This window comes from Amblyomma mixtum, chromosome 10 (genome assembly GCF_055824585.1).
Source record: "Amblyomma mixtum isolate Tamu chromosome 10, ASM5582458v1, whole genome shotgun sequence".
Taxonomy (NCBI): domain Eukaryota; kingdom Metazoa; phylum Arthropoda; class Arachnida; order Ixodida; family Ixodidae; genus Amblyomma; species Amblyomma mixtum.
In genome coordinates this window covers 68,999,375-69,027,112 of record NC_143021.1, presented here as the reverse complement: position 1 = coordinate 69,027,112, position 27,738 = coordinate 68,999,375, and the positions used below count along the sequence as shown (strand labels likewise).

Genomic DNA, 27,738 nt, shown 5'->3' with positions numbered 1-27,738 from the left:
GTTTCTCCCTCCGTCTTGTGTTATTCTGCGCAAAGTTTTCTTGACTATGGCGTGTTTGCTGCGCGTTGACGTTTGGCGCAAGGCTCCGCGCTTTGCCGGCTGGCGTGAAGCCTCGTGGGGAGGAATGCTCCCCCGCATCTCGTCCTGCCGGCCTCGGAGTTTTCCTCTGCCCTAGCGTGGGCGAACATTCGCTCGTAGCCGTGCTGGTGAGTCGGACGTCCTCGATTCCTCAGCGTATTTTGTTGCTAGCTGGCGTTGTTGTTCCTGTAGCAGTGAATGCCTTGTTTGTGTCAGCCAGTGTGTCGTTCCTCTGTTCCCTGAGAGCGAGGCCTGCCGTGGTCGGCGTGCGCTCGGTAGCGTACGCGACCATGGGGTGGGGTCCGGCGGTTTTGTTCTCGGTCAGCCACAGTTAAACGAAGAGAATGTATTTATCTCCCCAATTTAAAACCCCCACAGCCGTAGAGATGTTTCCTTGGTGCAGGCAACTTGCGGGCGAAGTGGCGATGTAGTCTGCTGTGGAGGCAGTGCTGAACAGTGCCGTCGGACGGCACTCTCAACACTGCGGCAACTGTGCTGCTAGATATTTACAAATGTCGCTTCGCTCCGGACCACCGCGTCACTTCGTTCATTGCACCGCAACCCACAACGGTGGTGAGCCTTATGACAATGGCAAACCGTGATTCGAGATAACCGCAGTTAAGCATCACTGCGTTTAGACTGCCCGTGTGGCTGCAGGTCAAGCAGCTGGTGGCTACCGCTGTAACAGTGCGGGACATCACAACAAAAATGCCGGCTGATAGAGCAAGTTGGTCATCTGCACGTGCCATCTGTGAAAAAGAATCATCGTCAGCTAGACTTGGCACACGACAAATTGCAGTGGCAAGGTCGGGGTGCGATCATTACGCGGGGAATAAAAAACTGACAAAATTCATGGGTGTGATCATTATGCGAGTAGATACGGTGTTTTAGCAGTTGTCGTATCCCTCTTGTAAGGGTTTGCAGAGACCAACTACATGGTACAACGAAATCACCATACCAAAAAATTACGTACATGCGTTTTAAATTGTTCTGCCAGGTTTTTCTGCATGATATTCAAGTATTTGTTTGCTTTCAGTTGGCGCAAAAAAATATGGCTGATAAAAGTCAGTACTAGACAGTTCCTTTCAGCGTGAATGTCAAAGCATCAGCCTATTGTGGCCTGCCAACGGACATCATGCTCTTCAAGCTGCATTCCAAGCTGCAGCGATGAAATGGCACCGTTTTGCCACTATCTCACTGCCATTTCAGGAGTCGTTTCTAGCTTTTCCTGTGCATCCAGGCTCTAAATGCACAGAGGTGCAGCCTCTCATCTTCTGCTGTGCTCCTGTCTGAAATAACCTGTAGGCCTCTGAGGCCAGTCTTGTACAAGGTCGGCGTTTTTATTTCTGCCGGTTTCGCAGTTGTAAGGCTGCTTGAACTGTCACAGCTAGCTGGAGGTACACTGATCAGGTGCTTACCTTTGCACTGCTGCGTGCATTGTCACTGCCAGTGTGAACATGAAACATTTGTAACTGTTGCATCCAGGGCAAATCAGCAAGCGTTTGCCATGTTTTATACAGCAAGCGCCTCACCAGAAGGACGCTGCAAACTGGATATTTTGAGTGCTGCCAGAACAGAAATCTGTGCATTGAAATTGTCTGTGTATGGGAAAAGTCCTCCTCCTCGTTCCGTTTGTTGTACACAGCAGACCTGGAGTCAGGCATGACTGATGACATGATATGTGCCAGCTTCAGTAAGCGAGAAAATTGAGTAAATGCACATACAACTGCGATGCTTTCTTAGCCATCAATGACCGTCACAATACAAGGAAAAGAGTGCGAACCGGCAACAAAACAGAGCAAGGCTAGACCCCCCCTCTGTTTCGGTGCATTCAGGCTGTGTGCGGCCGTTGTTCAGAAGCGACATTCACGCTCCGCTGTGCTTGCTTTCTTACTTAGCTGCAGCCACTTTGTGCAGGCTTTATGCAGTGGAATAATATCCTTCCAGATATGCTGAAAAATATCTGACAAGCGCCGTTACCTCTCATTTGGCTCCGAAAAGAAAAAAGTTTCTCAACGTGGGTGCATGGCAAAGCGAAAGCATACAGATGCAACATGTGGCGAAATTGATGTTAACATGAGACAAACCAGCTGATTCATGTTATTCCCTGCACTGGTAGGGGGGCTCTGCCGCTCTCCGGCTGAGTCATTGTGGCCGTGCGCAATGCTGCTGCTTTGTGGCGACTTTTTTGCTCTGTCACCTGAAGAATAAATGTTGTAGCATTTTCTTTTCAAGATTGTTTTGAAAAAAACACACACACATTACCAGTCCTAGTTCATTTTATGTGCCTATAAGAAATAAAAGGGATAATTGAAGAATTCGTATCACTTGCAATGTACACGCCACACTGAATTACTGACTTGTCATGGCTTTCCGCATAAACTATGAAAATGTACTTTGCAGCTTGACACATTCTAGACAGTGTTCTTGTAAGAAGTCATGCCAGACCAGAAGCAGGCACCTGTCACATTTTGCTGTGCCAAGTGTACCTGCGTGGTGCACTTGACATATGTCTTCAGCACTGTTGCGCACAGCATTCATTCTTTTCCTCTTACACACAGGAAACTATTCGCCGTGACCACAGCAGAGTCTGCAGTCACACTTGCTGATAGCAGTGCGATGCACGTGTTTAGATGTGGTGAGAGCTGACCCTTCACACTGTCGCCATTGTGTACAGCATTTTCCTTTCGGTAGGGGGGGGGGGGGGTGTGGCACTCTCTGCACTGGTCAGAGGGAGAGCTGCATGGCAGAGGTGCCACACAGAAAAAGAGCGTGGTGTTTCCCTTGAGTGAATGCCACTCTTTCTCTTTTAGGCAAGCCAACCCCTCCGAGTGGCAAGCCAGGAGAGAATCGCTTTCAAATGGCCAAGCAGCGCTGTGAGTTTTTAAGGTGCAAGAATTTCTGTGGGGAAACTGACTGCATGTTGCAAACACTCTCGCCCCCCGCTCCAGGAGTGATCAGGGATGGCTCTTTTGAGGGAACCTTGTTGATCCGATCGAACGTGTTGACTATGTTTTCATGTCATTTGTCTCATGGAAATGTCCCTAAGCTGTCATCGTCACCATTGAGAAATGTCTTCCTCGTTTAGCCATGCACCGAACCTAGTGATGAGGTTGTCACGAGGATACTTGTTGACATGCTTTTTGCACAAGACAGCGCAGGTTAGCTTGTCAAGTCCCCTTTATTTTTTTGCAGGTTAGCAGTGCAAAGTTGTTTTCATCCCTGCTTTTCTCTCTCGTTCACTGTCATGTCATGGGCATGCATGCAGTCAGGGCTGTGAGCAGACAACACCAGAAGCAGATGAGAATTGGGGCCTGTAAATTGTGTGCACACTGCGGGCATGTGGCGTTTTGCTCAAGGGATCACCCTAACATGTGCAGCCTTGCGGAAACACTATGTGGATGTGCTGAACCCGGGTAACAACAAGGCCGCCCCGGGGGTGCCGCCAGTTCCGGAACAGCCTGCAACCCAGTTCCTGGTGCCTCAGGCGGTGGGCGGTGGTGAGTAGTGGGTCTGGTGGTGAATGGTCTGTACTTGACTGCTCTCTTTCTCTCTGCAGACGGTGGCCACGACTTTGTGTCCCCTGCTCCACCACCAGCACCTCCCGAGGACTACGTAAGTGCCTGGGAAACCGTGATGCAAAGGGCATCATTGGAGGAGGCAAAGCAGTGCAATACATCATGCACTTTAAAACATGGTTTTTACCACCCTCAGCTAAAGTTGTCCAATGGTGGTATGGTGCTCAAGGCAGATAACTGAGCAAGTTGGTAAACATACATTGTGAACAACACAAGTGCTACAAACACAGACGCAAAGGGGAGCAGAGCGCTCACTTGCAACTGAAGGGTTGTGTTAGTGATCCATCAGTCAGCCTTTCCGGTAGAGAGATAGATTTTTTACATGCACGGATAACGAATGCAAGGTAAGGTTGACACATCAGTGGTCTGGGTTGGGGTGTGGGTGTATACATATTGGAGCTTCTTCAGTTGCGAGTGAGTGCTGTGTTCCCCTTTGTGTCTGCTTTTGTAGCACTTGTGCTATTCACAATGTATGGCGCTCGGCTGCTGACCCGAAAGATGCGGGTCAATTCCCGGTCTGGGTGGTCGCATTTCATTGAAGGTGTGTAGTCTGCGCTCTGGTCACAGGCCACGGCTAGGCCGCCGCAGCACAACCAGCGCAGTAAAAACATTTTGAACTGTCGGGGCTGGTTCTTCCTCGCCTTAGCAGATTTGGCGACCGAGCATTGAATGTGCAACCCCACCCTTTCTACAGGTGGCAACACGCCTCGCGGCACTTCGTTGGCCGCGTGTCACCACTTTGCGCACTTTAGCGTGCACTCCCAGACACTCTTAGAGAGTGTGGGGGTAGCGGTCTCGGACTCAAAGGAGATGCCCTCGACTCAGCGTGGCAGGAGACCACCTATCAAGTGACTAGGGGGTTGGTCGTTTGGTGCCCAGCTTTTGCCGGTCGCAAGCCAGAGAATGGGTCGGAGCCAAAGGTTCACAAACAAAACAAACTTTATACAGCAATGAGACAGTATAGAAGGCACTTGCAAAGTGATTAACAAAACAATGCAACTCGTGCAAAGTTACAATCGAGAAAGATTACAATACAGATGAATTATTGCACCTCAAGTGCACTAACACAAGAGAGAGGCAAACAAACAAAACACAATTTGTTCACCGGGCACTGCGACAGTCCGACGACCAGAGGTTCACGACGATGCCATCCCACAGGCTGGCGCATGCTGCCTCGTTGGGCCGTGGCTGGGCGAGTGGTGTTGTCCCGCGAGTCAAGCAGGTGCGCTTCTCTGAAGCTTAAACGGCGGCTCGGGCTGACCAGCAGCGGTCAATGCCCTTCATATATAGGCCAGCTCTGCATCTGTTTGTTCTTCGTGCCAAGGCAGGCGTGCACATACACATAGTATCGGCTGTGCACGTCCCCATTGGTCAGGCGCTGAGACTGGCTTTGAGTTGCTTCCAGATCTTTCTGGTCTGGCGCCGCCGCTGACGTGCGAGTGGAGAGGGAGGGGGTATCTCTCAGCACATGCAAGGCTACGCACCCCCCGTCACCATCGAACAGAAATGGCTCCGACATTCCAGAAGGTTCGACGTCGTGGGCTGACGCAATTCCTTGGCGCCGTGTGGGCGAGCGATGGTGGAAAGGGGAGCAGCACACACAAGGCTGTGCGCTTTCCGGGGTTTCCTTCTCCCCTTTTTCTAATGACGCGCATTGGCGAGATAGCACCGAACTTTGTGACACCGCGTTACAACCAGTCAACCTGCCGCCACTTTGGCAGAATGGCCCCCACACCTGGCTCCTGCAGGTTGAGGCGCATTTCCAGGTGCGGTATATCACCAGCCAGGAGACTAAGTTCCTCCATCTCGTGTCCTCCCTGCCTCCTGACATCACCGAGGAATTAGCGGATGTCATCACCTCACTGGGCACTGCCCGACCCTTCAACATGAAGGCAGCTGTTGTCGACCACAAGTCAGCGTCCGAGCGCAGCAGACTCCAGCAGCTCCTCACTGCTACAGAGCTCGGTGACAGCCGTCCTTCACAGCTCCTCCATCGCATGCGCCAGCTACTTGCAGACCTGCTGCCCACTTTTCTGTGCGAGTTGTTTCTCCAGCGTCTTCCCCAGAACTTGGTCCTCGTCGTCGTGGCTGTGGGTGATGTCTCATTGTACAAGCTTGCCAAACTCGCTGACCGTGTTGCTGACTACTCACGGCACCCCAACCCCAACTCTGTGACCACTCTGCCTCCAGCTACTACCGTAGCCTCCCAGCTTGCAAACATAGAAGGTTGCCTTAATGCCCGATGTCCTCGCACCCTTGCCACGCCGTTCTCCGCCGAGTTTCAGGTGACACCATTACTCCCTGCCACTCTCGTGCTCCCCGGAGCCCCCACCGTCCGACGCGCGGCGAAGCACCTCGCCCTCAGCTGTCTGTTGGTACCGCCATACCATCACGCCTCCCTCTCCTTTTCGGCCACCCTACGCAAGGTTTTCCCACGTCCACATAGACTTTGTTGGACCGTTCCTGTCGTCATGTGGGGCCTCTTACCTGCTCACGTGTGTGGATCGTTTCACCCGCTGGCCCGAGGCGTTGCCCATTGCTGACACTGAGACGGTTGCTTTGGCCTTCATGGCTGGCTAGGTGTCTCGTTTTGGCTGCCCGTCTGTCGTCACCGCCAGTTTCAGTCAGCCCTGTTCAGCGCCCTTGCCAACATACTGGGCATCCACCACAACTGCTGCCTACCATCCTTCGGAGAATGGCATGGAAGAAGAGGTTGATGTTAGGCCGCAGCCCGAGCAGCATAGTTTGAACCTCAGCGCTGTCGTTCTTCCTCGTCTTAGCTCCGACAGAGGCGAAATGCTAGAGGCCCGTGTACTGTCAGTGCACGCTAAGGAGCCCCAGGTGGTTGAAATTTCCGGAACCCTTCACGACGGCGTCCCTCATAGCCTGAGTTGCTTTGGGACGTTAAACCCTCATGAACCATATAGCTACGAACGCTGGGAGGATGATGAAGTGTTTTTGAAACAAAGACGACACTGAGGTATGTGCTTGTATGACTACCCCAAGCCATCGATCCTTTGCCTAGCAGATTACCTCTGCTGCTTATAGCCATCAAGTAACATTTGGTGGAGGTTGCCAAATTCGATCCCCGGCCCCAAGCTGGCTCTCCACCGTGGCTGCTGTCTTGCCACCATGTCTACAGAATCCACTCCCTCTCCAGCCGTCGTCGTGGCCCACCACCGCGAACCGGGCACATTCTGCGGTACAGGCGACGTTGATGTGGACGACTGGCTGGCCCTTTACGAATGTGTCAGCACATACAACGGGTGGGATGCGACGCTGATGCTCGCTAATGTGATATTTTACCTGACCGGCACCGACTGGCACCTCGAGAGAGTGGAAGATGACTTGACCTCATGGGACATCTGTAAGCAGAAGCTCCGCGACCTCTTCGGGAAACCCATCGGCCGCCAACTCACCGCCAAGAAGGCTGTTGTTGTTGTGACTGGGAGAAGGATGAAAAGGAAACTACACGGGCCTGCCTACTGGCTCGAGCCGAGCCACCACCGCTGCCAAGTGCAGATAGAGGAGAATTAAAAGGTCAGAGGAGAGAGAAAAAGAAAAGAAGGACGTCGCAGCAACAACTGCGTCCGCCGAAGCGGACGCTGCTGAAAAAAAACAGATAAGCGGCCGAAGCCGCGTTTCGTCACCACCTCCTCCCAAGAAGGCTCTCGCGTCGCACGCCCAAACTTCTTCAGAGCCATACGTAGCCTACATACAGGACGTCCTGGCCTTGTGCCTTAAAGTTGATAAAGACATGTCCGAGGCAGATAGAGTCGGCCACATACTGAAAGGCTTTGCCGACGATGCTTTTAAGCTGCTTCTCTGCAAAGACTGTTCTACGGTCGCTTCTGTTCCTGAGGTGTGCCGGCGTTTCGAGCAAGCCAAACATCGGCGCGTTTCTCACCGTTTTGACTGGCTGCCAAACACTGCTGCTAGCTCCTCCTGTGATGATCTGCCAACATTGCGGCAGCCTTCCGACCCGGCTAACTTAACCCGCATCGTGTGCTGCGAACTGAAGGTGATGACGCCCGCTGTTTCTTCTTGCAACTGCCGGACAACACCTTGGCACTCATCCAGGCCGTCGTTTGCCAGGAGGCTGCGAACATGGCCGTCCCTTCTGCTCGCCTCGTGGACAACGTTCATGCCAGCCCGAACACTCCGGTGATCGCGGCCACCACTTACAGTCGCAGCTTCTCGCCTCGGTATCGGCACCGCAATCCTGCTGAATGGTGTACCTCTGATGATCGGCCGATCTGTTTTACCTGTTCACGCGTCGGACACATCTCCCGTCACTGCCGCAGCCATTGGTCCCCGCCACCTCGCCCCTACTCCTTCGTCGACCGCCACAGCGACTATGGCCCGCTACGCTACTCACCACGTCTCGATCCACTCCATGATGAGCCTGCTCCGCAAGCTTGTGGGTCCAGCCGCTCACCTTCCCCATTAGGCCGCTGCTCCAGTCCTCCTACCACTCGCCGCAACCCTTCTCCTTCCACCTCCCGCCACTTCTCGGAAAACTAGCTAATGCAGCCCCCGGAGGTGACGCTGCATCATTGACCCGGCCTGCAAATACTCTCTTGACCCCCCCTGCCCAACGTCATCTCTTGAATGGTCTCGTGGATGCTGTCCCAGTCCTTGCCCTCATTGTGACTGGCGCCCAAGTGTCTCTCCTGAGCTCTTCTTTGCGCTGCTGTCTCAAGAAAGTTTCAACGCCCGCCGCCATGTTCACGTTTCGTGTCGCTGATGGCAGCCCCGCTGCCGGGACTGGAATGCGCACTGCGAGAGTCAGCATTGCCGGGCGTCATGTACCCGTTCTATTCACCGTTCTGACCAGGTGCCCTCAGGACGTGATCTTTGACTTTTTAATAGGGGTGTGCGAATATCAAATTTTTTGAATACGAATCGAATACAAATACTTAGTTCCGAATATCGAATCGAATATCGAATAATCAAGGAAAGACGCATTTAACCACTGCAAAACATTTATTTGAGCATCCAAGAACATCACAGTTCAACTATCAATAAGTAAATGAACACAAAAGGTGTGTGTGGCTGCACAGAAAGTATCGAAGTCTAGAACATTATTCTTAGAAGAGTGGAATTTTCACAGAAAATGGCTAGTACTCAGCACTGATTGAATCTAGCATGCCATAAGCGCAAAAGCGTGTTACTGGGATGAACATTAAAGGTTGTTGTGAAGAAAAACCAGCTGCTCCACATGGTCAGGCACTCCTGCCTGACCATGTGGAGCAGCTGGTTTTTCTTCTAGCTGAAACGACTTCTCCAGCCAGAGATAATTCCCTCTCACTTGGCACTGAAGTGGCAGGTATTGCGATGTATTACGTGCACAGCTCTGACTATACCAGCTTCGCAGGCATAGCCACAAAGAAGCTCACAAGCACAGTCAGCTACGGCATGTCCCAACATTACGCATGGCTCTGGACGCCGCCATGTTGTTATGGCTACGTCGATTGGACTTGCGCACCGAAATTTACGCCGGTGCTCGCAATAAAATATTCGGCTAAATACGAATATTCGCATGGGATCGAATAATCGAAACAATACGAATACTTAGATTTCGAATCGAATACGAATAGCAAAAATTTAATATTCGAATTATATTCGAAAATTTCGAATATTCGCACACCCCTACTTTTTAACCACCCATTCGGCTCTTATTGACTGTTCCTCAGGCCTTCTCCGATTGGATCTGCCCCTGTGCTATGACGACTCCACCAGCTCACCTCGCCTTCTCCTCTCGTCCCTGATGGAGACTACGTCCCTATCACCGCTGTGATTCTGCGTCATTGTCCATATCACCAACAACTGCCTCCCTGTCCTCATCTTCAGCCTGTCCCCTTCACTTGCTGATCTGTCCCCATTGGCCGACTGCACAGTTTCTGCCCTGGCTCCTGACCCCAGTGTCCCTGCATCGCAGCCCTCTCGTGCGGATCCTATTTCCAGGATGATCACGGCCGATCTGCCCTCTGCTGATTCTACAGCTCTTCACAGCCTCTTGTCCTCCTACAGCGATACTTTTTACTTTGGGGACCGTCCCTTGGGTCAAACCACCGCATTGACACCGGCGAGGCCCGCCCTATTCACAGACGGCCCTATCGGGTCGCTCTCTCTGAGCACCGTGTCATTCAGGCAGAGGTGAACAAGATGTTGGCTCGCAACATCATCGAGCCTTCGAGTAGTCGTTGGGTGTCCCCTATCGTGCTTGTTAAAAAGAACGATCAAACCTGGCAATTCTGTGTCAATTACCGCCACCTGAATACCGTCACAAAGAAAGACGTGGGAATCCTGGCTTCCCACTGTTGCCTTTGCGCGGCTGTGCCGGCTTCCCGCGTTGTTTCTCCTCTTTCCCTTGCTCCTGCCTCAGGCGGTGGAGAGGCGGCTAAGTGACTACTGACTGTCATTTGGCCACAGCTCCGCCCCGGCTCCCCAAGGGCCTTTGCCATTGGGGCGTTTCGGCGGGATTTCGGGACCCGCTTGGGCGGCCGCACGACCGTCCGAGCGGAGCCGAGAGAGAGATCCCTCCGAGACATCGTAAGGTGCGTACGCTAGAGCTGTGCACAGGCCACAAATTTCAGCCCGCGCCCGGCCCGAGCCCTACACTACTGAAGGAGGCCCGGCCCGGCCCGACACTGAAGAAACCTAAGCCTGCCCGGGTCCGGCCCGAGTTAAAGGGCAACTCTGGCAATTTTTCAGCCATTTTAAGTTAATGGCTGATTTGTGTTCCTAAGAACCTCCTGTAATGTGTACGACACAAGGTTTTGAAAAGTGACCCTAAAATAATTTTTAAACAGCAAAAAACGCACAACTCGAAACCGAAACCGCAAAAACGAAACCGGGGAGGTGCCTTCGTGCGGTATTGACTGTGACGTCACTGACGGGTTCGCCTCGCTGCGAAGTCCCCGAAGATGCCGCAACTACCCTGAGCCGTGCTGTCGACATGACTGAAAGCGCGGAGAACAGCTTTTCCGAGACCAGCGAGTATTTAGAAGACTACTCATTCGACGATTTTGGACTGGACGAGTCGTCTTTCAGGTATGATCCACCTCCGCGCGAGCCCGCCGAGTCACACCACAGGCCGCGTCACGTGTAGTATGGAGACGGTCTGAACTCGGAGAAGTTACTCGAGTCATTTACTTGACTTGAGTCTTTTGATTTATTACTTTTGATTGATTTATTACTATTTGATTTGATCACTTGATTTCAGTCATTTCTCGTGCATGCATTTGTGACACAGTCGTCAGAACAAAAGTTAATGTGATGCTCCCGCTGACAGCTGTTCGTGTGGCGAGTGCCGGCCGACCCAGCCTGATGAAAGAATCTGCTGCCCGAACGTTGCCGCGGTGCTCAACGTCCTTACAGGGGCATGCACCACCAACAGTCCTCTCATTGCGAAGCTTTGTCTCGACGGCGAGCTTTTGGAAGTGAGTTCACGCCATAATCCAGCACACCGCTTCCTCTTGACGGCCGCGCTTTGTTCAGCTGGCCGCTGCGATGGGCGGTTGTACTCGAATAACGTTGGCACAGAATATGCCTCCTGTGCCGGACAGCGCTCGGACTCCACGCTACGCTCCCTAATCGACCGCCTCACCGCCAACTGCTCTGATGCTTCCCTCGCCCCGTTCGTGCTCCATGAGAACGTCCTCTGCCGGCGCAATATGCAGCCTGATGGAGCTGACCTCTTGCTCGTGGTCCCTCAACATCTGCGCTGCAGCGTCCTTGAGCAGCTTCATGACGTTCCCACGGCAGGTCATCTTGGAGTCTCCCGCACCTACGACAGCGTGCGCCGCTGCTTCTTTTGGCCCGGTCTACACCATTCTGTCCGCCGTTATGTGGCCGTTTGCGAGCTCTGCCAACGCCGGAAGACGCCCTCGGTTCTCCCTCCGGGACACCTTCAGCTGATTCCCATCCCGGTGGACCCGTTCTCCCGGGTCAGCCTCGACCTGCTTGGCCCTTTTCCGGTGTCTGCTAGGGAAACAAATGGATCGCCGTCGCGACGGACTACTCGACGCACTACGCTATTACTCGAGTGATCCCAACCAGCTGCTGATGTCACTGACGACGTCATCGACGACGCTGACGACGTCGCTGACCACGGTGCTCCCCGTCACCTGCTCACCGATCGCGGCCACTGCTTTCTTTCCAAAGTGGTCGCCGAACTGCTCCGCTCCTGCTCCGTCCGTTGGCCACGATCCTTTGCTGCCTCCTTACACTCGGGAGGCCATCACTCGCAGCCAGCTGGCGGAGAAGTTGTGGAGCCTCGCATATGTTCTGCGTATGCTTATGCCAGCTAAGTTTGGCAACACAGGCAACGGAAGAGCCCATGGTCTGACGCTGTGGTTTCTACTGCTCATTGCCATATTTAGATATGTATGACTTGAGGGGGCTCAGAAAAAAAGGAGGTGGCATGCTTTTGGGCCTCCCCTTCAGCTGCGATCGTCACCTCCGCTGTGTTCCCAACAGCCCGTGCTACAGGGTTATGTTGGCTTTCTTCAGCAGCTATCTTGAGCAGCAGGAAAGAAATCGCATTATATTTGTACTGTGGTTCCAAATGTGATGCGAGATATGCTCTTAAACCAATCAACTAACTCGCATTATATTGCTGTAAAAATGGTGCTTGCATGGAAGTCCTGCCTTGTGTTGCTCTGTGTGAACATCAACTGCTACGGTAAGATTAGAGCTCAGCTGTAGTTAATTTGCTGAGGCTTATCTTGCTATACCACACCAAAACAGGTTCTGTCATTTAATTTACGTGGCAGGAGCTGACGCTACATATCACTGTGGCTAGGCTGTAGAAGGTCTCTATTCACTGAGCTGTGGTGGTGGTTAATGCAGTGTCTTGTTTGAATGCTTTTAGGCTACAGGGCAGAGATCAGTCAGTCATTCAACAAAACACATAAATCATACATCGGAATCTGTTGGGCCCACAGTTGCACGCACTTGGCATCACAAGTACAAATAGTGCAAATGCATCCCAGACATCATACAAAAAAGAAACAAACAAACATGCCATTACTACATACTGCCAAGTACAAATTTTTTCACTGAGTATTCAAAGTTGGTGCATATTTTCGCCCCCAGCAGGATGTCATTCCAAATTTTTGCACCACAAAACTGCAGTAGTCTCCGACCATAAATGTTGCATGCTACAGGGAGACTGAGGGCTAGCACTCCTGGTGTCACTGGTGGGCATAGTAAAAATATGGAGTGGGAGTTGTTGGATATAATGTTGTGCACTGTACATGACACCTTAACCTGAAACACAAGCGTGAATGGAAGTATTTTAAGTTCTTGATAAAGCGGATGGCTTGGTTGGCATCGGTTGGAGAGTGTCAGAATACGTATCCCCCGTTTTTGTAGGCGTATAGCGGGATCCAAGTAGGTAGAGCCCCATGAGTTGCAACAGTAAGCCAGGTGGCAATGAAATATGGAGTAGTAAATGATTTTCAGGACAGTTTTGTCAAAGAGCACTCTACTTCTGAGTAGAGCATAACATGATGATGCTAATTTGGAATACACATGCGCAATGTGGGGTTTCCAGTTAAGGTTGTAATCCAAAACAGTTGTCGAAAGAAATTTTTAGAAAATGCCTGTCAATATGCCTGTACGCATAGCGAAACACTATGTGCTTTGTTTTAGAGGTGCTCAGTGTTAAGCTATTTGCCCTTAGCCACCCTGACAAGTTCGTTCCAGTGTTTTCCCAGAAAAAACGAGTGCAGTATCATCGGCATACATGACTGTTTTAGATTCCCGCATAATTGAGGGTAACTCATAAGTATAAAGAGAAAACAGAATTGGCCCTTAGGCATGAGGATGAAATTTCGTTTATGCGAATGTGTTGTTGACGGTTCTTTAAATGGCTAGTGAAAAAACCAAGAGTTCTTCCTCTAAACCCAAAATTGAATGCACTATGGTGTTGAGAGCCTTCTTAAGGTGCAAAAATGTAACTACTGCTATGTTAGCGTTGTGTAATGAGGAGCAAACAGTCTGCGTCAGTTCCATCACCGCAGTCGTCGTTGAGCTCTGAAGCCAAGTTGTGAACTCGTAATTATATTATTTTCATGCAGAAATATTACTTTCTCAAATACAGTGTTGGCAATGCTTAACACCGATATAGGTCGGTAGCTGCATGATCTCCATCTTTATAAAACGGGGTAACTTTTGCTAACTTTAAAATATCTGGGTATTCACCCTCTTGCATAGCGAAATTGAACAACTCCGCCATTATCGGTGCCAGCACGTCAACACTGTCTTTGAGAGCCTTTACGATCGGCCAAGCTAGAAACTATTGTGGTGATCTCCAAAGAATCTGCGGCATCAAGCTCAAAATTGTATGCTACTGTATCAGTAAATGTGACGCCCCTATCCAAGACCAGAGGGCTAGCTAGTTGAGTTCCGATATTCACAAAGTAGCTGTTGAAATTCTCTACTGCACTGGCACCTCCCATTTCTGAACTGGTTTTGAGTGAAGTGTTAGTCTTTTTTTCCTTATCATAGCAACCACTTTGTTCCGACTAGCCCGGAACTTTTGCAAATTGAAGCTGTTGTTTTTTTTCCATTTTTGATACCACGTATTTTTCTCTTTCTAAGGATAACTGTAGTCATCCAGGGGCATATTGGCTCGCTATATGTGTGGTTAGAATACGTACTACACTGAGTTATCAGAACACTTAAATTTGTGGTAAACTTGGAAAGTACAGCATTAGCACCATCGCTAAAGTCACAGCTGTATCTCATGTGTAGGAGTTCATTGTGTAGTAAGTTGCAGTTGATTCTGGGTTTCCGTGGAGACCTTTCACGGCTGTCACCAGTGGCTCTGAAGCGAAGGAATGCAAATACTGGTAAATGGTCCGATATAGGCACATTGTAGACTCCCGGAGATATATCGGTAATGTTGCAGAAAACATGATCTAAAATTGTGGCTGATGTAGGCGTGATTCGATATAAAGCTAGTAATGCTGTAAGACTGCAGAAGTAGTAAATACTCAGAAGCCGATACTGTAGAAGTATCAGTGTTAAAGTCTCCTGTTAAAACAGGGCGTGTATAATTACTATGTATTGACTCAAGGATACCATCCATTTCCTCTAGAAATAGACAGGCTAGATCTGGGTGGCCTGTATACCACATTTGAAAACTGCACAAAAAGAGATGTCTGGTAATGAGTTGATATGTTCCTGATTATTGTGTGCTGCAGTGAGGGCCTGATTAAGAGAGCTCCTCCTCGGAATTCCTACTGCAGCTGGTTATATCCGGGCATCTGTTCTCCTCTTTTCAGCCAGGTTTCCGTTAAGGCTGCCACGTCAAACAGGAATTCATGCTGAGATAACAGTGCTATTAATGAGTTTTCATCTTTATGGAAACACAGAAAAAAGGATCTGTGGTTTGGTTTACAGGGGCTTAACGTCGCAAAGCTCTGAGGGACGCCATAGTGAAGGGAAATTTCGACCACCTGGGGCTCTTTAACGCGCTGCACTGACATTGCCTCTAGAATTTCGCCTCCATCGAAATTCGACGGCCACGATCGTCTTTCGGGCCAGCAGCCGAGCGCCGTAACCACCGCGGCAGCACAGAGCTGAGTGATAAGGCATAGCCTAATGAGCACAATTTTCTTTTGCAGCAGCAGCAGCAGCCAGCAGCAGCGACACCCATGATGTTTGACCCTGCGGACTTCTCGTCGCGGCCAGTGGGGGGCAGCCTGGCCAGGAGGAGAGCCTACCCAACGTAGCACCACATTTTTTTTCCCCCTCCCAGACAAAGTATTTTTCTTTGTGGTGCAGTCGTTTCCTTTTTGCCTCCGCAACTCGATTGCTCTCCCATGGAAGGGCAGTTTCATGTCAGAACTGGAGTTTGGTCGAATGTCTCGGTGTGGCTCTCTTCAAAAGGGGGTAGGGAATCTGGCAGAGCAGCAGTTCACATGTGGTGCACTGCCTTGATTGGTTCACGATTTTCAGTCTGTCGTTGAAATGACACAGTCTTCATTACGCTGTGCATGTGTGATGACCACACTAGTTGGCTGTGGCCAGCTTTGCCTTAACAATGGTCTCTTCAGCTGCTTTGTTTGGTGTAGGGTTTTTTTTGCATCTCCTCTGTGCATGTCCCACGGTTTTTATGAAAATGCTGCCACCATTCCGTTACTCGCTCTGCCTGTCAAGAGCTGTAGTAAATACTGTTTGCGGCGAGTCTCTTTTTTTTTTGTTTGACTCAAGTTACTCTGTACATAGAGACTGCCTTTTTGTAAGCCTAGCGTTCGGTGGTATTTCCATGCTGTAAGTGCTGCTTTTTGCTTGAGGAGATTGCTGTTACAATTGTGCTACTATTCTGTTTGCTGCCCTATATCAGATGGAAGTAAATTTTGTTTTCCTTCCTTTCGATCAGGGCCTGGATTATTTACACCAAGAAAATATATTTTGAAGATGATGCATGCGTTTAGATAATTGTGAAAGGAGTCTTGGGCACTGCGAGGTAATAAGCTGTATTAGTTTTCACAATGTGCACCCAGTCAGAAGGTGTGGTCTGAATTGACTTTCTTCCTCTGTGATGGAGCTCAAATAAAGGACCCCAGTTGAAGCAGCGCTGGGAATGCTCTTTCTTCCTGTGGCTCATGGTGGGGCTCTTGTTGGTGCTGCTTCAGCAGCTGTATGAATGAGGGAAAGCACTGAAAGAAGAATAAAAGTGAGAAATGTCCAAACTGTTGCATGGCATTCTGCTCCTGTGTCCTGTACAGAGATGGGATATGGGCAAGCTGTCACAACATTTACGCCCATTTTCAGTGCCAGAGTTGTATTCATTTCTGTAGACACCCACACTTCTGTTTACAAGTTGATTGTAGAAGTAGCATAAAATGCATTCAACTTCAATTGAAGTGCTCAAAAATAGTTGAAATCCAACACTCAAAATTGCACATGAGGCTCAGAAGCCAACCATCTCGAGAAAAGGTGCCCACACGTCTTTCTCATATTCATTCGTCATTTATTTATTTATTTATTTACATTTCTGCAGCGCCATGAAGGCATAATTGCAGAGGGGAATACATACATAAACAATCAATCGTACAGCATGTGCCAACTTTTTGTACAGGATAGGAAAGAATGGATGGCAGAGGATGAAAAAGAGGGTCAACAGAGCATTCACATCAGTCAATTGGTCGGGAAAGGACAGGAAGAGGAAGAGCAGGAAAACAGCAGATGGACATGGGTGTACAGTACGGTCCATTGTTAAAGGGAACATACGCTCGCGTGGCCTCCGCACTTCGCGAAGCCATGTTGCCTAGATGCCGCGAGAATGGGCGGCATCAGGCATATGCGCGAAAAGACCAGCCGCCATGCTTACTGTGCATGCACCTTGTGCCGTCTATTCTCGCACGGCCGCCGCGGTGGCTCAGCGGTTATGGTGCTCGACTGCTGACCCGAAAGACGCGGGTTCGATCCCTGCTGCGGCGGTTGAATTTCTTTGGAGGAGAAATTCTAGAGGCCCGTGTATTGTGCGATGTCGGTGCACGTTAAAGAACCCCAGGTGGTCGAAATTTCCGGAGCCCTCCACTATGGCGTCTCTCATAGCCTTAGTCGCTTTGTGACGTTAAACCCCATCAACCAACCAACCAACCAATTCTCGCACGTTCTGGGCGGCAGCGCTTCCCGAAGCGCAGAAGCCACGCGATCGCATGTTCCCTTTAACAGTGGACCGTACTGTACATCACAGTTCCGACAACAGTGCTTGGAACTTTTCTTCGGACTGACATTGAGCAATGTTATGAGGCAGCTTATTCCATTCATTTATGGCGTGCGGAAAGAAAGAGTGCGTGAACATGTTAGTACGGCATTTTATTTCACGTATTTTCCAGTCGTGGTCACGCCTTCTGGATACAAAATGAGGGGGCAGCAGATAAGTTTCGGGGTTAATAGCAGTTTTTTTTAAATAAATGCGGTAAAGGAATTCTAATTTTATTCGTAAATGGCGCTCCTCCAAAGAGTCCCAGTTCAGCTCTTGCTTACTACTGTTGCTTCGATAATTAAAAGAATATTTATTGGTAACAAACCATGCCGCACGGTTCTGAACCCGTTCCAACATGCCACAATAGGTTACTACGCAAGGGTCCCATACTACGCAGGCGTACTCCATAATTGGCCTGATGTTAGTGAAGTATAAAAGTTCTTTAACCATCTGAGGAGCGTCCCGTAAATTCCTTTTTAAAAAATTTAGCATTCTAGATGCCTTTGCCGATATATATTCAGTCTGCTTTCTCCATGTCAGGTCAGCCGAAAAATAAACCCCGAGATATTTAAAATCTGTTATTTTAGATAAAAGCTGGTTGTTTAAAACATAGTCAGACAAAACAGGACTACGACTGCGTGTAAAAGAAATATAGTAACATTTCTTAGCATTCAAAGCCATGTCCCATTTCTCGCACCAGCACTGAGTGCGGTCCAGATTTTGCTGTAAATTATTTGTGTCACATGAGGCTTTAATCGAGCGATATAATACCCCTGTCACACGGGCATTTCAAAGGCCCTCGAATCGATAGACTATCGACTCGAAGGCGATCGAGCGCTGCTACATGGCCAGTTTGAATGGCCATCGAGTCAATAGTCTATCGAGTCGATTGTGCAGCCCGGAACTCTATTGAGATTTCGAGGGCCTTCGAGCGTTGCCCAAGGTTGCTAGCATTGCTTCGAACGACAACAAACATGGCGGCGCCCTTCAAAGCCGGACCCCTCGCTTCGGACTGAGTTCTTGTTGTTGCTGCCTTTTTCTGTCCGTTCACTGGTCATAAATGGGGCACCAGTCTTTCGCTTCGTCTCATCTTGCCTACAAGAAAACGTATAAGTGATAAATTTGCTTTATTTTTTATTTAGAGTGAAGGCTGCTAGGCTTTATTTTTTATTTAGGCTGCTAGGCCTAAGAGAGTCGGTTTGTTGATAGTAATGGTTCCCGTTTTGACCACCAGATGGCGCCACTAGAGCTGAGTTTATTTTTGCGTCTCTGCTAGCATACGCTGAACTAAATGTGGGAATGCGCCTACGTTCAGCGTACGTAAGCGTGCATACGCTCGTGGTACGTAGACAGCATAAATTTATGCTCTGTTCTCACTGTATCTGTGTACGCCGCGAGCGGCGACGTGGTGCGCACAGCGAGAAGCAGCAGCGGCGCGGCCGTTCCAACTCGCCCGGGCGTCAACAGATGAGAACAGGTTTTTGCGGCAAGCAAATCCGCTTCGCTTGCCGGATTTTTGAACAAGTGTGAACGCGCCTTATGACTGCAAAAAAGTGTATTTCAACATTTAGTTAAGTTTCGTCAATATATTTTTGCTGTTTGCGCGAAACCGAACGTAGCGATTGTGGCGCCACATGAGCTTGGCGTAAGACGCGAGAACGATTTCAATGGCCATTGAGATTTGCCGTGTAGCAGCACCACAACTCCCTCGAGTTCGATGGCGATCGAAAATCTCGAAGGCCCTCGACTCAATGGCCATTGAAACTGGCCGTGTGACAGGGGTATAAGACAGTCATCTGCGTACAGGCGTAGCTAACAGTTAACATTTTCCACGATGTCATTGACATAGATTAAAAACAGTAGAGGCCCCTGTACTGATCCCTGCGGAACGCCAGATGTGACAGAAGCAGTATTTGAAAGCCGGCCGTTGACCAATACGCGCTGCTTGCGCCCTTCAAGATAGTTTTCAATCCATTGCAGCAAGGACAGCAGCTTGGGCATGTTGGTTATTCATTCTTGATGGAACAGCGCAAAACATCGGGACAAGAGACAAGCGCTGACTTACAACTGGTTTTTATTTCGAAGAAACATTGCTTCTTATACCTTCTTCACCCTCTCAAAAAGCACATGCGTCGCAACCATATCGTTCAAGCGTCCACAAAAAAGCATAAGACAAATAATCACAGATATTTATAATCACATTTTTAACATGTCAAATTCTTTCTTAGTCAAAGCAACAGACGGCGTGCTGACACAATCGTCGCGCAGAGTCGCTATCGAAGCTGCCTCGATTATTTCCCGGACTAACTGGTCTTTGTGATTAGCCAAAGCTTTGCATTTTTGGAGAGAGAGAGAGAGAGAAAACTTTTATTGCTCTTTCAAGAGATTCGCGGAGATGAAGACTTCTTGGTCGTCCTGCTTGGGCGCTGGCGACTTGAGTCTTCGAGCAAGGGTGGGCCCTCAGTCCAGGGCTCCACTGAGTCGTGCCGCTTCAACAGCGTGCTGTACCAAGGCCCTCTGGACCTCGAGCTCGCTGCTGGAGAGACAGCTCTCCCATTGCTCCTCACTCGGTGGTTGATAATTGTGGAATGCTATGTTTCTTTCGCACTCCCAGGTAATGTGATAGAGTGTAGGTGTACCGCCGCACCAGGGACAGTCTGATCTGAATTGCGTTGGTGACATTTTGCTGTATATGTACAGGTTAGGAAAAGTGTTCGTCTGTAGCCTACGCCATCCTACAGCCTCTTCCCTAGTCAGTGCTCTGTGTGGTGGTGGATACCTCAATCTAGTTCCCCTATAAAGTTGTAGGGTCTCTGCGTAGCCTCCCTCGCACGTGAGTAGCCGTAACTCCGGGGCGTCCGATAAGCCTGCTCGGTAAGTGAGCCCTCGAGCCAGGCTGTCCGCCCTTTCGTTTCCTGCTACGCCTGCGTGAGCTGGCACCCAGATGATATGCTGTATAGGCGTTTTTCCAGCGGAAGCTGCCGCCTCGCCGATGATCCTAAGGGCGATGCCGCTAATGTTGCCCTTCGTATAACTCTTGCATGTTTCTTTCGAGTCCGTTAGAATGTTCAGGGAGCGGCCTCTTCTATAGCCTTCGGCTACCGCCAGCGCGACGGCAATCTCTTCGGCCTCCGCTATCCCCGACACTCCCACTGAAGCGCAGGAGGTCATTTCCCCTGTACCATTGACTACCACTACAGCGGCTGTGCGCTTCTCTACGCTTGCGTACATAGAAGCGTCCGTATATAGTGTGTTTTCGGATCGGCCTAGCCTTTTGTCCATCTGCTCGGCCCTAGCCCTCCGCCTCTCCTCGTGTAAGTTGGGATCCATGTTTTTAGGCAATGGCCCTACATTGAAAGTCCTTCTGAGGTCGTCTGGTACTTCTGTGTATCTGTCAGCCAGACCACCGGTGTTCCGACCCAACCTCTTCAGGAGCGCCCTTCCTGTGGGGGAGCCTCTGAGTCTAACCAGTTGTGCACCCGTTTGAGCCTCTGCGAGCTCGTCGAAGGTGTTGCTGACTCCGAGCTGGAGCAGTTTTTCGTTTGATGCGTTCCTGGGTAGGTGCAAAGCGATCTTGTAGGCCTTCCTGAGGACACAGTCGGCCTGCTCCCTCTCCGCTTTCGTTGCAGCGTGGTAAGGCAGCGAGTACATGAAGCTATGCAAAGAACTTAAACTTGACTACCTCCTCGAGGCATAAAAACTTGCAAGAAGTCTAACTTGGACGCGTTTTTCACTGTAAAAACTCACAAACCAGACTGGCCCTTGAGGGTAATAATTTCTGAGGGAGGGACGTGGCAAAAGATTCTTGGTGTCTTCTTGCAAGCAAAATTAAAACTAACAATTGACGACCCATTTCAGGTGAAATCTTCGGACGATATAGCTAGATTTTTAACTGACAATTCTAGCAGTGCCTTTGCCGCATGCTCAGTTGATGTAAAAGATTTGTATTATTCCATACCGCATGACGAGCTGATGGTGTCTGTAGAAGAATGCATAGATACGCATGGTGCTGTTGCATTTCAAAACGCCTGCGGAATGTCTATTAGAGGGTTCCTGGAGCTATTAGCAGTGTACCTCAGGTCAACTTACGTCTGTTGGGAGGAAAAAGTGTATCTCCAGAAACGCGGTGTTTGCATTGGTTCATGTATCGCGCCTCTACTCAGTGATTTGTACTTGGCGCGCAAAGACAGGTTCCTGAACGTAACCCTTGCTGGTACTAGTGTTAAAAAGGTATTTAGGTACGTTGATGACTACCTAGTTCTTTGTGATGGCCAAAGGGCGAATACGCTAGAAGCAGTAATGGAGGAGGTGGGTCGCTTTGCGCAGGCTTTGTAGCCACTTATTATCACGCACGAGCTTCCTGCTCAAGGGTCACTCAGGTTTTTAGACCTGAGACTTGAGTTCACTAGAGGGCACGCCTGCTGGGCCTATGAGCCCAGAGCGGAGAAAGCGCCAATGCCCTTCCAATCAGCTCACTCTAAGCTGACCAAGAGGGCTATTGTGAACTTGTGCTTCACGAATGCCTTAAGGAAATCCTGTGTTCACAAAATGAATGCGAGCTTTCTTCGCCAGGCGGAACGGCTTGGCAACTCGGGTTACCCCTCGCACCTGTTGGTATCTGTTGCCAAGCAGATGAAAAAGCACCTGATGCAGGCTAGGCCCGAGCAGCAAGATGATGCACAGAAACAGAAAGAAAGAAGGCCGGTAGTAGCAATTCCGTATCTTCACAATATTTCCCATCGCCTGAAAGGCATAGGTCGAAAAGCTGGCGTGAATGTAGTGATGACTGCTCCTAATAAACTCAAAAGTCTGTGCAGACGAGTCAACTCCGATCCGACCAAAAAGAAGCAGGGATGCACGATAAAGCATCGAACCCCCTTTGTGGAGTGCACCGAAGGCCTTGTTTATTCGTTGCCAGTGACTTGCGGTAAACAGTACATTGGGCAGACTGGCAGGTGCATGAATGAAAGGCTGCTAGAACACAAAAATAATTTCGAGCAAGCTTGCAGGAACCTGGGAATCCATTGCAGAGATTGCCCTTCAACTAGTTGTGCACCGGTTTTCCAAAAATGCAAAGCTTTGGCTAATCACAAAGACCAGTTAGTCCGGGAAATAATCGAGGCAGCTTTGATAGCGAGTCTGCGCGACGATTGTGTCAGCACGCCGTCTGTAGCTTTGACTAAGAAAGAATTTGACATGTTAAAAATGTGATTATAAATATCTGTGATTATTTGTCTTATGCTTTTTTGTGGACGCTTGAACGATATGGTTGCGACGCATGTGCTTTTTGAGAGGGTGAAGAAGGTATAAGAAGCAATGTTTCTTCGAAATAAAAACCAGTTGTAAGTCAGCGCTTGTCTCTTGTCCCGATGTTTTGCGCTGTTCCATCAAGAACCATTGCAGCACTTCTCTTGTTAAGCCAAAAAACCCTAGCTTGTGAAGTAGCAGGAGGTGGGGAATTGTGTTGAATGCCTTTCTGAAATCTAAAAAAAACGCAATCAATCTGCTTCTGGCGGTCGAAGGCAGAGCAGTGATCATGGTTGAATTCAGCTAGTTGAGTTACGCAAGAACGGCCAGCCCTAAAACGGTGCTGTCTGTCGGCGAAAAATTTATTGCATTCAAGATGTTTTACCACAGAACTGTAAACTATGTGTTCTAATAGTCTACAGCATATGCAAGTAAGAGAGATGGGCCTGTAATTAGCTACATTATTCTTGGAACCACCTTCATGAATGGGCACCACGTTAGCTACTTTCCACTCGTCAGACAGAGAGCTTGTTTCAAGAGACTTATTGAACAAAATAACTAAATAGTGAGCAATCATATCCGGACAGGCACGTAGGACATGCGAGGAAAGACAGTCCGGTCCACCTGCAGAGCTGCATCACACAGAGCTAGAATTACTGACTGCATAAGGGACTGCTTAGGTCCATGCGAGAAATTTCACTTGTTCATGGTGCGTGCACAGGCCTCGATACTATAAATGGCAACAAAGTAGTGCCCAGAAAATGGTGGCAGTAGTTTGCTCTCTGCTGCATAAATCATGCTATGACTATATGCATACTGCAAACTAATTACTACAATGTACTAACTAATCATGTTTGAAACAGAAAAGGCGGAAATGGGGCAAGGACAAGACGGGACATTCACGCCTTTTCTGTTTCAAACACGGTTACGAACCAACTAGCCCAAACCAAAGTACTTCTAGAGCACTAAATAAGCCCCCAATTAGTTAGTGCATTGTAGTAATTCATGGTGCAGTATGCGTATAGTCATATCATGATTTATGCAGCAGCGAGCAAACTACTGCCACCAGCTGCTCCATCATTTTCTGGGCACTACTCTGTTGCCATGTGAGCAGAGTGTGTATGCTGACCATGGCAACACGGATTCCGCCCTGGGCCAGCATAAAATTTTATTTTTTTCTTTCTTTCAGTCCATGCCTCTGAGGGAGGTGTGGCATCGCCAGAGAGGGAAGAAAAAAAAAATGGAATCAAAATATTGCTTGTGCCCCACCAGGACTGCTCTGACTGAGCAAAATGAATGTTTCTGCCTACCTCCCGATGCTCCTTTCTGGTGAACACAGGCTGCCAAAGTGCTCATGTGTAGGATCCCAGAAGTTGCCTTCTTGGCTCCGAAGGACAGCGCTGTCGTCCTCTCTGTCACCAACAGCTGTCGTGGCTGTGATGATGATTGCAAAGTGTGCCCACCTCAAAAGGGGGCAAGTACTGCTAGCAGAAGTTCTTTCGATGCTTCTTGGACCAAGGTTGCCTCTCTCCACACAATCTCTCCTGCAGGCATCTCCAGAGGTCACCCTAAACTGTCGCATGTGTTTTGCAACACTGCCCGCCCAGTGCAGCGGAGAAGCTCTTCCTTGACAGGAGGAGCATCAGAATTGCAAACCTCCAGCACATATTTGTAAATCGTGTGTTCAACAACTTCATGTCAATACTTTAATGCAATTTTCTGCTTTTAAATTCATGTGGTTTGGGACTTTGGTGGCTGTTGACGCAAGCAGTACTGCTGTGATTTCGTGGCGACGCGAAAGCTGACAGACAACCAGGCCTGCTCATTCCTCTTGGAAGCAGTCAGTGCCAAGCTGCATTTGAACTGGCGTTGCATGGAACTAGTGCGGCAGCCAAGACAGCTTTGGTGCACTATGCTGGAGCAAAGCATAGCAGAAATGCTGCTACATTTTTACTCTCAGTGAAGCAAGACCAAACATAAGTTATTCATGAATACTTTTGTTACATCTCTAGGTATCATGGCTGATCACAATTTCACACATTTGTAGCTTTGCAAAGGGGAGAATGTATCTGCCCACATCTGCTTGGAAGTACAGCAGGTGTACAGCAGGTGTACAGGAAGTACAGCCTTGTCCTACTTTGGTGTGTGAAGTTAAGCCGACAATGAACAGTTTACAGGGATTGAACATCCCAAAGTGACTCTGGCCACGAGTAGTAAAGGGAAATTTCCACCACCTGGGGTTCCTTAACATGCACCGACATCGCACAGTACACGGGCCTCTAGAATTTCTCCTCCAAAGAAATTCAACCGCCGCAGCCGGGATCGACCCCGCGTCTCTCGGGCCAGCAGCCGAGCACCATAACCACTGAGCCACCGCAGCAGCGGTCTAACAATGAATGAAGCATATACTTGGTCAAGTACTGTCATCAACCAAGAGCAGATTCTTTTAACTCGAGAACCAAGTTTGGTTCGGCAATTTTACAACATCGTTCAAAATGTACAGGTGCCGTCAAAAGTAAGTGGAAGGCAGTATTCACGAAAAAATTTAACCATTGGCCCCCCAATTCATGCATCCTTGAATACATATGTGCAGCCTAATTGTGATTTTACGAATTTCACTGTGCACCAACAAACATGGATCATTATGATTTAGATTTAAAGAAATTATATTTTTTTTACAAAGTCGCCTTCCATTTGACGGCGAATGTACATAGAACCACAAACTAGCACTGAGTTCAATCTTGAAGTGTATTTCAAAGTACAGCCAGCACATAAAATGAACAAGACAAGGAAAACAGCAAAATGAGCAGAAAGAGAATGGGTACTAGTGTATTTGGATTACACGAAAATCAACTCTGCCCGCATTTCTTCTGCAGCACCTAATATGACATGTACTATTGCGCTGCCACATGTGGTCGCAGCTCAACTCTGGAAGCTGTGCGGGAGGGAAATTAAACATTCAGGCGTCGGTGCAAAGATCAACATGCTTTGGTGCTTTGCGTGAAGGCGCACTGATTAATTACAAAGTCTAAGCCTCTGTTGGTTCAGGGCAACTGAGCGTGCGTCTGTGATGTGGCAAAATATTTTAACGTGGGCAAGTTGGTGATACTTTGTTAGAACAATAGTGCAGAAGACGGACAGCAGGGAAGCAAGGCGGAAATTTGGGCAAGTTGGTAAGTATTCATGATGTTGTTCACAGCGCAACAAGAACGGGAAAGACTAAAGAGTGACACAAACAGCGCTTATTTGTGTCACTCTCTTGTCTTTCCCGTTCTTGTTGCACTGTGAACAAAATCATGAATACAGCAGGGAAGGAAATGCATGTGGTGCTATGTGGAATCAAGGTTGTGTACCCCAATTTCACGCAACAGCACGTGCTGTTTGATTGTTCACCCACATTTGCCTTATACTGGTCATGTTTCCCATTGTGAATCAGCACTTTTCCAGCGTTTTGTTCCCTTTCGTTCATGTCTGTCACCCTAGTAATTTTACTTTGCGCCATACATTTTCAATCAATCTTGGGAAGTCGTGCTGTTTGGGCCAGACATGCCTCTCACTGCAGGCCGTGGAGCGTACGATGCATTCACAGAAGTGCACTAGCTTTTCCAAAATGCACATATACTGATGCAGGCAAATTAGCGGGCATGTTCATGTTAGCTTCACTCCAGGAGTTTCGTGTGTTTAAAATATTTACAAAATGCATAAATATCGAGGTGTTCGTCGCAATACAGGTTCCAGTCGCAACATTCACTTCAAATACTTGGAATCCATAACCAGTAACTTATCACCCTACGCAGTCGGAGAGCCACACCACTACATACAAAATACACTTTTATTACGCCGGGTTTATGGTCATTAAAGGACCTGCATTAAGAGCCTCACGCTAGGCTAGGTCCCTCACAGAGGAAAGCTGGCCGGCGGGCGGCGGCGTGTCGGCCAGGCAGATGACGTTGGCGTCCTCCGTGCGGCTGGCCAGCACCGCGTAGATGTGCGCGTGGCACACCCCGGGCCGCCGCAGGCAGCGCTCCAGCTTGGCCTCGGGCACCACGGCCACGGAGCGGGGGGGGCAGAGCACCGCGTGCCAGCTGCACACGGACCTCCCGGCGCGCCTCTGCTCCGCGACGAAGTCGTGGAGGACGCGCTTGGCGAGGTTGGCGTGGATCCCCCACTTGCGGGAGATCCACTTGTAGGTGACCACTTCATTCGCGTCGAACACGAGATGCTCGAGCGCTTCCGACACCGAATCAGAAAGCATCGGCCTCGCATCGGCTGGGAAAGCAGCCCGCCGTTGGCTACTCCGTTTTAAAAGAAAATTGAGCAGATTTTTCAGTAAAAGTATAAAAAACGAGTACAAGCGCTACCTATATATGGAATATAAACTTCTGATGCGTCCTGCTACTTTTGACCCGTTGCCGCATATATTTCCTGTAGAGATGTGCGCAACGGAACTAAGGAGGCCCTGACGTCACTTTTTGTGAAGCCGCCCCGCAACCGGAAGTTGGCTCGGCTCTCCTCACTAGGGTCATTTCTTTAACCTACACCATCTACACCAGTCTACACTGGTGTAACTGGTGTAGGTCAAAGAAATGGCCCTACTATCTTCTTTCTCCACCGAGCTACGGGGCGGGGATCGCGCGCGGCTCGCAAACGCTTCGTAGAAGAAAGGTATCAAAAAAACCGCGCCGCTTGCCGCTACACTCCTACACCTCCCTCCCCGCAAACACGCACCTAAACACAGACCGGCGCACAGGTGCGGTGAACCTTTTCCGACGCCAGGCGAAGAAAGACGACATTGCGAAAATTAGAGGAGAGGCCGTCACGTGACATTTTGTGAAGCCGGAAACAAGCTCGGCGCCATCTTGTCCGGGCTGACGTCATGCTGACGTTTCGCCGCCGCGCCGATTGCGCGCGCGTTTCAAAGCCAACGAAGGAGCGTGCTACCGCATGGGCACAGGCCTCCGCAGGTTTGCATGTACGGGGTAGAAGTTTTGACAAATGCCATTTTGTTTGCAGTTGATGACTGTTGTAGAGCAGAAGCTTTTGTGTTGTTGTATATGATGTTAAAATATAGTAAATAGCCACGTTTTTCCGTATGAGTTGTTT

The 27,738-nt window shown here is 49.4% G+C and overlaps 2 protein-coding genes and 1 pseudogene across 15 annotated transcripts in view; 2 read left to right on the top strand and 1 right to left on the bottom strand.

The window, feature by feature from the left end:
• The window catches only part of LOC149326047 (uncharacterized), a 264,379-nt gene extending 248,131 nt beyond the window's left edge, over positions 1-16,248 (top strand). For 8 of the 14 annotated variants that reach the window (XM_089562999.1, XM_089562993.1, XM_089562998.1 and 5 more), the window contains 4 exons: positions 2,892-2,954; positions 3,459-3,578; positions 3,638-3,693; positions 15,296-16,248. In XM_089562999.1, coding sequence (XP_089419125.1) covers positions 2,892-2,954; positions 3,459-3,578; positions 3,638-3,693; positions 15,296-15,403 — 347 coding nt within the window. In that variant the 3' untranslated portion in view covers positions 15,404-16,248. Of the gene's footprint in view, positions 1-2,639; positions 2,657-2,891; positions 2,968-3,458; positions 3,579-3,637; positions 3,696-15,295 lie in introns of those variants that run through there. The other 6 variants (XR_016286187.1, XR_016286186.1, XM_089562995.1 and 3 more) reach the window with 5 other exon arrangements.
• On the top strand, positions 3,703-8,871 carry LOC149326048 (uncharacterized; annotated as a pseudogene).
• A 10,201-nt stretch (positions 16,249-26,449) lies between the features above and the next one.
• LOC149326046 (DNA polymerase delta subunit 3-like) lies at positions 26,450-26,992 on the bottom strand. The gene has a single exon (XM_089563698.1). The coding sequence runs from the start codon at positions 26,888-26,890 to the stop codon at positions 26,519-26,521; it is 372 nt and encodes a 123-aa protein (XP_089419824.1). The 5' UTR covers positions 26,891-26,992; the 3' UTR covers positions 26,450-26,518.
• Positions 26,993-27,738: the final 746 nt, after the last annotated feature.